General features: G+C 29.3%; 2 protein-coding genes across 2 annotated transcripts; both read right to left on the reverse strand.

Moving 5' to 3' along the window:
- Window positions 1-2976: 2976 nt before the first annotated feature.
- On the reverse strand, window positions 2977-7463 carry LOC117175210. The gene is made up of 5 exons (XM_033364857.1): window positions 7355-7463; window positions 6856-7133; window positions 6488-6718; window positions 3314-3542; window positions 2977-3141 (listed from the first exon to the last, which is right to left on the reverse strand). Exons 3-5 carry the CDS (start codon window positions 6603-6605, stop codon window positions 2988-2990), a joined length of 501 nt encoding a protein of 166 aa, XP_033220748.1. The 5' UTR covers window positions 6606-6718; window positions 6856-7133; window positions 7355-7463; the 3' UTR covers window positions 2977-2987.
- A 2402-nt stretch (window positions 7464-9865) lies between these two features.
- LOC117179713 lies at window positions 9866-10799 on the reverse strand. Its single transcript, XM_033371758.1, has 2 exons — window positions 10684-10799; window positions 9866-10311 (listed from the first exon to the last, which is right to left on the reverse strand). The coding sequence occupies exons 1-2, from the start codon at window positions 10754-10756 to the stop codon at window positions 9866-9868; spliced, it is 519 nt and encodes a 172-aa protein (XP_033227649.1). The 5' UTR covers window positions 10757-10799.
- Window positions 10800-12002: the final 1203 nt, after the last annotated feature.

A 12002-nucleotide genomic window follows, 5' to 3' on the forward strand; every position in this document is an offset into this window, starting at 1 on the left:
AAATAAATTTATTATTTCAATGAAAAAAATCTTTGAGGCTTTTTATGTTGTGAATCATTTAATTCATTATTAGCTGATAATTTTCTTCAGTATTTCTTCATATTTGTTTGAATTACCGTGAAAATCTTCACTAGCCCTCCCTTCTATAGCCTTGCCGAGAACTGACTTCACGCCGCATGCAGGTGTAACAGGGTTGCGCAAGGTGCACGGGATCTGCAGCTGTCACTTAGTCGAGCATTCAGGCGTGAACAAACAAAAGCGGAGCAGGCTATAATGAGTTGTTGCCACCCATCGTCGGCCCCGTAATCGGAGCTATAGAACAGTTTCACTGTAATTACAAAGGTTAATAATAAATGAGACTGATAGAAATGCTGCTTTACAATTTGAAGGAGAATAGAATGTAAACATTATTTTAATGTTTCAATACAAATAATGATTTCGTGCCTTTTATTTTGTGAACTGAATTAATTATCAAATGATTTTACTAAAACTTCGATTTTCTAAATTTAGTTTAAAAGTTTATGATTAAATAAAATTTTCAAAAAAGAAAGTTCAAATTTAAAAAAATATATAAATGATATAAAAGTTATTTAAAGGTTTTTTAAAAGAATTATATTTTAATGGTTTTTCTTTTGTGCAATGGCCAATTGATTATTAGCTGAATAACTTTTTCTGAAAATTGAAGTGAATAAAGATTAAAACTTAGTTTCTTAAATTTAAGTAACATAAAATAATTATTTACTTATAGGTTATATAATGGAATATTGAATATAAGTTAAAAGTTTATTTATATTTACAATTAGAGGAGAGTACTCGAATATGAGATATTCTCGTAATATGAGAAAACGGGGTATCAGCTAAACTAAGAAAACCACTCTGTTGTTTCTATCACTAACTTGTAGCCCTTGAAGAAAGATTAATTTCGTGGTATAGTCCATTTTTCATTGGGCTTCTAAAGATTATAGACGAACTCTTTGTGAAATCAATGGTGGTCGAGTTCTTGGAAGGGAATTCTTTAAACCCTATTTATTATTCATTAAATATGTATTTAGCAGTAAAGTTTGTCTGGGGTGATGGGGACTGAATAACTAAGTGAGAAAATATCGATAGTGTTGAAGTTTTTCATTGTACAAGGTCAGGCATAGTAAGTGCATAGTTGCACGGTGTGGTTCTCATAATATGAGATACCTGTGGTTTTTATAACATTGCGGCTGCGCGGGGGAAATTTAAAAATGTTTGTGACTACTGCAAAAACTAAATATATCTAAATAGCAGTAAATTTATAATTCGGAAATTTAGAATGAAGTTTTTCATTAAAAATAATACTTAATTTTGCATTTTGTTAGCTATTTCCTTGGGTATCTCATATTATGAGAATAGTTTGACGAGTTTGGAAAAAACACTTTTTTACGTTTTTTGTATTTTCAGTATAACAAAATTTTTTAATAAAATTGTTTATTTGAGCTTTTTATGACAAACTAAATTTCCTTTCAAATGACCTATATTACTTTTAAATTCAGTACATAGAATTCCGACAATAACGCCAAATATAGTTGGTATCTCATATTTGGGTACTCTCCTCTATATTATTTTAATTGGATTATTTTTAAATGATTATGATGTAGTGAAATGAGTTTTTGTATTCGATTTTTCAAATCTTTAAATTCTTTTTCTGAAATTAGTATCAAGTTACCAATAAAAAAAATTTTCAAAAATAGATGTGAAAATTAAACAAAATTGTAGAGTATAAATTGTTTCAATGTCTAAATACAAATTATTGTTTAATCCTTTTTATGTTATGATTTATGAACAGATCAATTAATTGTTAGGTGACTAATTTTTGTACAACTTTGAAGCAGATGATGATTTAATTTTAATTTTTAAGGAAATGAATTAATTATTTACTTAAAGGTTATGTAATTGAATAGCCGTGCAGAAATTTTGATCTGGCCCCGGTCGGGGCCAGACCGGGCCGCGTCGAGCCCAGGTCGAGATTTCTGATCGGGGCCAGATCGCGGATGAAACACACGCCCAGGTCGGGACTCCCGATCGGTCTCATTATAATACATTTGATGCATTTCGCGAATAAAAAGAGATTTATAAATTGTAAATATTATTATTTATTTAATATTAAAGTAACATTAAATTAATACTAATTAACCAGAACCTAAAAAAAGTGTGTTTTAGTGACGCGTCCTCTCCTTTCGACGGCCACCCCAATCTTTGGAATTTCCAATAATTATTCCAATATGGCTTAGAGCTTCCTCCTCCGTCGTTTCAAACTTAGCACAAATAACAGCTGAAAATATATATAATGGCATTAATATTTTAAATTAAAATTAAAGTAGTATGGGAACGTAAAGAGCAGGTTTCAGAAAAAAATGTTCAATTACACTTCTAAGAAACGTAAGATTATTGTAGATGTTATAAGTTGTCAGGAAAAGTTTTTTTTTCATGAACGAAATTTTTAATAACCAGGAATATGCAATTTAACCATTTTTATTTCTTCAAATTTTTTTGTATATCACTTGACCTTTTCGAATGTTTTAAAAAAACTTTCAGTTGTCACTCGAAGAACACAAATTATCAGAAAATGGACTATAATTTAATATTTATTAAATATTTTCTGTAAACAAATTGAATTTTGGGTAAATTGCTTTACTTTTTGAAAAATTCAAAATGATAGTTGTAGATAATCTTTTTGCCAAAAAATTGAGCCCATGATTTATTAGGATCGTTTTATTTTCTTAATTTTGCTAAGAAGCGATAGACAAAAAAAACTTTTACAAGAAATAAAAATGGTTGGATAGAATATTTCTGGTTGATTAACATTTCCTTCACAAAAATAGAAATCTTCTCCTGTCAACTTGTACTATCTAAAATAATCTTAGAATTCTTAAAAGTATAATTAATCTTTTTTTTTATTGTGAAACTTGCTCTGCTTACCCGCACCACCAAATAAATATAGAATCTGTAGTTGACTCTTATTAGTATTTAAAGGTAATAATCAGTCCATTGCCTAGTAAGTGTGTGCAGAAGTTGTACTTTTTAAATAAGTGCTTGTTAACCACTTCTTTAACGGCAGTGAAGTTCATCATCAAATCTCTGTAGAAGTAGTTTTTTAACGTATTGTTCAAGGCTCTGCAAAGTCCAATGTCGTTGCTCGTGGTTAAATGAAGACTGGCTTTCAGTAAGATTAGGAGATAATGTTTTTAAGACAGATATTCAAATTGCATAAAATGCAAAAAAAAAAAAGCGAAAAATTAAAAAAGGAATGCAAATTGTAAGAAACGTATAAAGATGAAAAACTTACGAATCGATGACAGCATTCTTCGTCTGTTGCAAGCCGCCCATCAAATAATTTAAATCCTCCAGATTTTTGAATGGCAGCTGGAGATTATATTCCTCTTGGAAAGTTTTCTTACTGACGTATTGCGCACTTCTTTCTATCTCCATAATCGTTTTTAACTCTTCATGTACCACCGAAATTTCGTGCACGTCTGCTTTCAGGGTTCTAATCTCCTTTAGAATTCTGCACAACACTGAAAAAAATTGATAAATGTAAATTATTTTTATCATTTAATTTCACAAAGCAACCTGTCAGCTTATATTATTATTTACATACAATTAATTCAAAGAATGAAAAAAGACCAAATTTAATTTTATATTATTTCAGCCTCAAATTTAAAATGCTTGTTTTTAAATTTTTTCTGCCCGAAAGCGGAAATCAGAGAATTTATATTTTTTATATAAATCCCAAGTATCATGCGTTTCCAATTTGATAATAATTAAAATAACAAGTATTTTATTTCATATTCAAACGTTAGAAAATCCATACTTTTTATAATTTCAAATTAACTGAATATGCTTTAGAAATCAAAGATTAGTGTAAAACTCTTTTTACAGTATTTGTGTCTTAACTTCATTCAACTGTTTTGATCTCGTATCAAGTTCTTAAGTCGTTTTTACCATCTTGTTGGTCTGAGTCTTGCTGGACTTACCTGTGTAACAATTTTTATAATAAATTTTTAATAAGATCTGAATATATAGAAATGAATTCAAGTTAAACAATTAGATGGAATTCACATTGCAATTACCAGGTTTGTCTTTTAGCGTATGTAAAGCTTCGTGACTTTTACAAAATTTCTTAGCAATTGCATCACTGACATAATTTTCAGTTTGAAATAATCCATTTTTTAAGCCATGTAAACCTGGCAGCACCAAGTCATCAAATCATAATGTCTTCTATTTTATAATTAAGGGCTCATTTAGGGCTAATTTAATGACCCATTGCCGAATTTTCGGCTCTTCATTTTTTTTTAAATATGCATGGTTCTGTCAACTTTACTTCAAGCCAGCAGCACCACTCAAGGATTCGGTCAAAAATGGTAATATCAAATTGCTCTTGTTACAGGAATTTCCGGCTCATTTCCGGCTCGAGATATCCCTTTAAACCACTGTCCTACCTTAAAAATTAAAAAAGGGCCGCGAAGGGCAAACGGAAAAAAACTTAATATACGATTTTTTCCCTAACATTAATATAGGCCTATTTAAGGCACACATTCTATCCAACTATGGATTTTACTTTTCAGCCCTTTGTATAAAATATGCAACGGTCCTGCCAACTTTACTTTAAGCCAGCAGCACCATTCAAGGAATCGGTCAAAAAATGGTTATATCAAATTTTACTTTTCACAGGAATTTCCGGCTCGAGATATCTCTTCGAACCACTCTCCTACCTTCAAAATTAAAAAAGGGCTACGAAGGGCAAAGGTACAAAATATTCATTTTGAATTCTCTTCCCAGCTTTAATAAGGGACTATTTAGGGCTCACTTTCTATCCTAATATGGATTTTACTACTTAACTCTTTTTATAAAATATTCAACAGTGCGTGTGTGAGTCCTAAATATGATATAATCATTTTTTTGACCGATTCCTTGAATGTTGCTGCTGATATGAAGTAAAGTTGGCAGCACCGTTGCATATTTTATACAAAGGGCTAAAAAGTAAAATCTATAGTTGGATAGAAAGTGAACCCTAGATAGGCCCTTATTAATGTTAGGAAAAAATCGAATATTAAGTTTTTTCTCCTTTGCCCTTCGCGGCCCTTTTTTAATTTTGAAAGTAGGACAGTGGTTTAAAGAGATATTTCGAGCCGGAAATTCCTGCAAAAAGGGCAATTTGATATAATCATTTTTGACCGATTCCTTGAGTGGTGCTGCTGGCTTGAAGTAAAGCTGGCAGAAAATTTACATTTACATTTCATTTAAGACAAATTAATTTGAACCCAATATTTTAAAGTTAACAATTTGAAACTGAATTGTCTAATATAGAAATCCTTGAATCGTTGAAATTTGGAAGAGTTTTTAAACTTTAAACGTTACAATTTTGATTAAACGTTAAATTTGTAAGTGAAATTGTTGAAATTTTTCGTTGAAATAGCAATTGAAAACTTATTAATTGTGTAGAAAAAAATTGAATTATTTTAATATGCGTTTAGAAGTTTTAAAAAGATTCAAAATTAATTTAAAGCTTGAAATAATTTCAAGTAATTCAAAAGTTTCAAAAGAATAAAAACATTTTGGTACGATTCGAAGGAAAATTGAAAATAATTTTTCAGTTTGAAATATTATTCAAAAATATTTTAAAACATTTCTAAAATTTTTAAAAAAGAATTGTGGAAGATTTTAAGAATTGACTTGAAATTTGCAGGGGTTTCTAAATGTTTTAGGGAAATTTCTATTCATTTTAAGAGATATTTACAAAGTCTAAACAAATTCCAAAAATAAGTTTAAAGTTCAGTAAATTTAAAACAACTTCTACATTTCTCAGGATTTTTAAATAAAATTTTAAAGCCTTACAAGGATGTTTATAGTATTTAGGATAAAAATAATGTAACTTCGAACTTAAGAATTGTTAAGTGAAACAAATTTAATTTTTTAATTTTTAACGTATTTAGCTTAAAATTGTTAAAAATAATATGTTTTCAATGTTAAAGTTCACTGATTCTTTAATTTACACATTTGAAAATGATAACATGAATTTATTTAGCTTAAAATCATTAAAAATAATATAATTTTGAAAATTGTAAAGTTAATTGATTCTTTAATTTACGCCTTTCAAAATGATGTGAATTTCTATTTTTAGAATTAAATCTGACTCTTTGAACTCATTAATTTTTTTTAATTCTAAATTTTGCACTTTATTTGCATTTCACTTTAAATTGTTTATTTGAAAAGTGTTAGTGCCTTCCATTTTTACGTTTGAATTATTGAGCATTTGAATAAAACATTTTAAAATTTTAAAAATCTAAAATTTTCAGCCTTAGAGTTCGAATTTCTTAATTTTATTGATCGTGAAAAATGTGTAAAACGATTGCTCATGGAATTATCACTTATTTCTACCTTTGCATCTAAAAAAATGATTTTAACAAAAAAACAGTGGCTTCATTTTATAAACTAGAATTATTGGAGATAACAATATTACCTCGAATAGCTAATGGCTCAGGTTGTACGCTCATGGAAGCTGTAATATGAGATTCGGATAATTTTGGAACATCAAGTATCCCTTCAAGGCCAGCATTAAAAGGATCCATTTTTTTCATTTGTTCCTGTATTATAGCACTTTTTTCAAAAGCTTCAACTTCGGGATCAGATGTATAAGCAAATTCTTGAAATTTCAAAATGTTTAAACGCTCTACACCCTGTTTGTATGTGTCTGATGAACAGAGTGAAAATAAGAAAATGATCATGCTGGACCATAAATATTTTGATTTTCATAGATTTTCTTAAATACTTCAATTAAAATTAAACATTTATTAATATAAGATTTAAGATAAATTCATTTAAACTAACCTGCACGACCAACGATCTTTATTGTATATTCAGGCCAATCTTTTGGCGCAGATGCTTTTTTATATCAGATCGTATAGAATGGCAGTTCTTTCGTATATATATAGTTCTGGCATATATTTTGTAACAAATATCTTGTAAATATCGTCGCATCTGATCCATTTGAACAATGTAATATCCACAGATCTTGTGCCTGGCCTCCTACCCAAACGAATAAAATTCACTAATGGATACGGTTTTGTTGACAAAATTAAATCCCACATAATGGAGTAAAGTTTCCACTACACAAAAATTATCATCCATTTAGAAAGTACGTTTTATAATCCCTAATTTTAGGAAATGGTAATATAAAGAATTCAGACATGCTTTAAGTAGACTGTCGTCCATAAGAAAATAAATAAAACTATACCACAAAACATCAAACAAGTAACAATGAACACAATAGCCACGTGCAGGGAAGAAAGTAAGGTTATAGAATTAGAAAAATTGGATTTTTACGTACCTACGTTGAGTATTCACAACAAAAATTATATTTTTTCAGAAATATTTGCTGGTCCTTGGAACATTACTTATAGATGGTTTTTTAAATAATGTTTATAACTGCATAGAAATAAAGCTTCAAAAATCCGTTAAAAAGTTGGTGATTGACTCGATTGCAGTGCTCCCAACGAAAGCTTCTTACTCAAATACGCAGGTGTCGCACTCGGAATCTGATTGGTTATTATTGGCGCGCAGTTTAAAATGTTTCAAAATATTATTCGAATTGTTTATCATAAATAATGGCATTTCGACTTATAAAAATTGCCATTACATCGATATCAATGAATCTTGATAAAATTACAAATTAATCAAATACATATTCTGTAAATTAAAATGATCCTTTAGCTTGTGTACAGAATATACATTTAATAAATTTGTATTTTTTATCATGATTCATGAATTCGCATCTAATGACATTTGTAAAAGTATAAATGCGATTATTTATGATAAAAAAGAGAAATAGTATCTTTTAGCATTTTAAACTGCGCGCGAATAGCAACTAATTAGACGCCGAGTGTAACGCATGCGCAGTTGAGTAAGGATCTCTTGTTGGGAACACTGCTCGATTGGTATTTTGATGAATTTTAATGAAATTATTATTTTAAAAAAATCAAACTTTCAAATGCACATTCCATTTTCGCACAAATTCTATTATGCCAATATCAGTATTTTTGGAGATTACCTATGTTTACTAATACGCCATAACAGGAAACCAAGATCAACCGTTGAACGCGGTAAATTTGAATTTGAAAATTCTTATGTTTAATCGATACCTGATTTTCCCAGTAAATACATAAGGTACAGAGAATTATTAAATTTGTGAATATTTTTATTCTAATAAAAAAACAGGCGGGGGCATGTGGATAATTATTAATAAAAAATAAGATCATACAATTGATAAAGAAACCCTTAAGTTAGGTCAATGTATTTAAAAAGATTTCAACTAATTAAACTTTTTCTTATTAAATTTGACACGTTTTTTAACATTAACAGTTTCATACAATTTTCTACATTGTATTATATTATAGATGAAGAAGCGGCATACAATAGACTCTCATTGTACCATTCTCTTTTAAATTCATTTCTAATCTTACCATTTTCCTCTTAATACATTTGATATTAAAATTCATACGGCTATTGCTTGGCTTACTTTCTAACTCCCACATAAATAGATCTTTCGAGTCAGTAGGGTATACAAATAAAGACCGTTTAATTCTCCAAGGACTCCCGTGTATTTGTACGCCTTCTGGAGTCCGAGTGATTTCTGTAATTTCAAAAAGTAATTTGTTCTCGAGCATCACAAAATTATTAGGAGACTTCATTGTTAGGGTATATTCTTTGTATTTTAGTTTAAAGATATTTAAGTCCTGTAATTTAAAAATTTGAATTTTATGCGGTAGTTTTGGCTTTGGAGGATCTGTCAGACTCAACTCATATATTCTGCGACAAATTTGAGAAAGAGGACAGTTTGGAGTTCGGATGAGACTTGTCAGTTTTCCCAGGAAGTTTTCAAAAGGAAAGGCAGAAATCCTACTGAAGTTGCACCCCATAGCTATTACATCATCAGCTACATGGAAAGTTGCATGTGCATTTAAAACTTGCATTTTTGAATACAAATCACTCAGAGACATGAAAAATCTCTGCAAATAAATTTCTGCATGTTCTTGGTACTTTCTGATTAAGTTATCGTTGCATAATATTCTGGTTGATACGTGTAGAAGTAAAAAATTTTTATAACGATTTATATCAAGAATGTTTAGAAGCACTACTGGACCACAATATAAGAGGAAGAACCTCATTTCAGTTGCTTTCCATTTTTTTAACGCCGCTAAAGGTCGTATTTTTCTATAGAATTCACGTGGAATAAATTTTCGAAGTAACAGAAGTCTTCTTGAAACCTCCATTTTCACGCGTTGAGCTACGTGTGCGCGACCAGAAAGCACAAACCAAGTCAGTAATAAACGTCTCATTAAACCTTCGCAAAACAGATGCATGTAATCTAACACAAACTTTAGAATCATATCAATGAGTGGCCTAATTCGCAAAACTGGAGATACATAGTTGTGATGACGACGTTGAGAGCGACTCCTAAAGGGCTCATCTGTTCTTTCTGGACAATTTACAAGAGGATACTGTGTCACTCCATCTTCTCTTAATCCTCTAATTTCACACCTTTCACAATCATAAAAGCCCGTGTGACCCTTTGTACCTATTATAAAAGCTCTCGCTGGAGTATCGCAGATAAAACAATGAATGCGAACATTGAACCTTTGATACATAATTATCATACCATTCGCCTGTAAAAGATTAACTTCAGAAATGAAGTCTTCCAAAAAATCGTCTAAACTAGCAGGTTTCGAATTTCCATAGTAAATTGCCACTGCGAATGGTTTGTAAATATCAGGTTTGTAGTAAAACTTTCCTGAAATAACCCAGAAACCTTTCTCGCCAGACTTAGACAAGGCGATTTCATCTACATTAAATAATAAAATATGGTTGCTTTTCGGTATACGTCAGGATCAATACATTCTTGAAGACCCTTTTCGATCTCAAAGTAGACATACTCTCCAACCGTTCCGTTGCAGTCCATCATTTCTTTGATCTCATAGGTAGATGAAGATGTCCCTAGGAATGTTTTTGCCGACTTCGGTGACTGAGGGAAAGTTCTTCTTCGCAGAATCTTTAACAACCCATCAACTGCATCTTGCTTTATTCCCTTCGTTACAGCTAAAACACGCAGTTGCCGAACTTCGTCTGGTTCATCTTTAAGGACTTTAATGATACCTTCGATGAAATCATTTTCAGAATCTGTTGAATGACCATTAGAATCCCCATCATCCATAGAACTTGATTCCTCAACATCCGATGATCTTCTATTTGAGGTATCACTGTCCTCCACATCTTCACCATTCTCAAAATCTAAAATTTTTAAAATTTTCATCATGCTACTATCTATTTTTATCAACAGACTTTATTGCTTCAACTCTACATTAAATTGATAAAAACATAATATAAATAAATAAAATACTATAAAACAATATGAAAAAAATGAATACATAGATCAAATGATTGACTGATAAAATAAAAAAAAAATATGGAAAAATTCAATTTAGTTGAGCTATAGAGCATTTTTTTATAATCTCAAGAATAATCAATATTCTAATAATAATAATTGGACCAGTAGACAGAAAAATTAACATAAGAATTATTTTTTAATTTCACTTGTTCAAGAACCTAACATCAAAAATAAATAGTATTTGAGTATTTTAATTGTAAATCTACTAATTTTACCTAAAACTGCGTTGATATCAGCCGGAAGTTCATTTTCAATTGGATCCAAATTTTCTGGTTCGTCCAAATTCATCAACTGAACGGGTTGGATAGTGTTAAATTCCGGATCACTCACATTACGATATACAATAATTTCATTCGTATTTATTGGAAAAAGAAAATTGAATTGATGATTAATTTATTTGAGGTTAGGTTTCAATTAGCCCCAGACTTAATTACTTACTTTCATTCTCCTCACGCAGGTTTCGAGGTATTTTATTTATATATTTTATTTTTTTCTAGAATAGTTTAAAAGGTTATTAATAATAATTACAATGTGCAGAAAAATAAAAAGTAAAAATTATTTGAATTATTCAATGAAAATAATTCTTTAATGCTTTTTATGTCATGAAAATATTATTTAATTATTAGCTGATTAATTTGTTTAAAATATAACATTACATAAAGATTCAATGTAATGTTCTGTATTAAGCAACATAAGTTAATTTACTTTGGATATAAGTCTTATAATAAAAGCTTATTTATATTTAACCTATCTCTATATTACAATTATATAGTTTCTGAAATGTTTTTGTAATGCGAAATGAGTATCTGAATTTAATTTTCAAAATTGTACGTACATGTATATTAATTTTTTCGAAAATGAGCGTAAAAGGATATTAATCATTCTATACTTTACAAAACTAAATAGCAAAAGTTATTTGAATGTTTTGATGAAAATAATTGTTCACTGATTTTTATTTTGTGAACTAATTAATTGATTACTAACTGAATAATTTTTTCGGAATATTAAACTATTTAAAGATTAAATGGTTTTTTATGCCGCCTCTAATCTCTAAAATAGACAACACAGTGTTGTCGAAAACCTAAATTGTTGCGACATTGCGGGTAAATAAAACTGCCAGCCACTCTTTTTAAGTTGTTTATATATTAATAAGAATTTGTGACTTTTCTGCACCATCAATTTTGTACATCGAAATTTCCATATAAAATCTGTGAAATCATTTTTTTCTTAATATTTTGTTACAATACTAGAATTCCTGAACATTTTTTTACATTTTCGAAGAGATAAGTAAAATCAAATGATGGGAAAACCTTATTTTGAAGAATTAGAAACGAAATCTAGAAGCTTCTTAATAATTTTGAATGATTTTGAAATGATTTTTCGAGAAAAAAATATATGGAAGTCCGTAAGACAATTATTTAAGATTATCATAATTTAAACAAAATTTAGGTTTACTCAATTTTGCAGGACATCAAGAGAATGTGAAAAATATATACTTTAGATTCATGGAAAAATTTTTTACAATTTTTTACTA

Source organism: Belonocnema kinseyi, chromosome 1 (genome assembly GCF_010883055.1).
Source record: "Belonocnema kinseyi isolate 2016_QV_RU_SX_M_011 chromosome 1, B_treatae_v1, whole genome shotgun sequence".
Classification (NCBI taxonomy): domain Eukaryota; kingdom Metazoa; phylum Arthropoda; class Insecta; order Hymenoptera; family Cynipidae; genus Belonocnema; species Belonocnema kinseyi.

What these genes read in the sequence shown, in the direction of transcription:
- LOC117179713 (XM_033371758.1), bottom strand. Translation starts at nt 10,756, where the DNA reads ATGAATTTGGACGAACCAGAAAATTTGGATCCAATTGAAAATGAACTT. An exon ending in TGATATCAACGCAGTTTTAG is followed by an intron (nt 10,312 to 10,683) that starts GTAAAATTAGTA and finishes TAAAAATTTTAG; the next exon opens with ATTTTGAGAATGGTGAAGAT.
- LOC117175210 (XM_033364857.1), bottom strand. Translation starts at nt 6,605, where the DNA reads ATGAAAAAAATGGATCCTTTTAATGCTGGCCTTGAAGGGATACTTGAT. An exon ending in TGAGCCATTAGCTATTCGAG is followed by an intron (nt 3,543 to 6,487) that starts GTAATATTGTTA and finishes AATTTTTTTCAG; the next exon opens with TGTTGTGCAGAATTCTAAAG. An exon ending in AAGAATGCTGTCATCGATTC is followed by an intron (nt 3,142 to 3,313) that starts GTAAGTTTTTCA and finishes TGGACTTTGCAG; the next exon opens with AGCCTTGAACAATACGTTAA.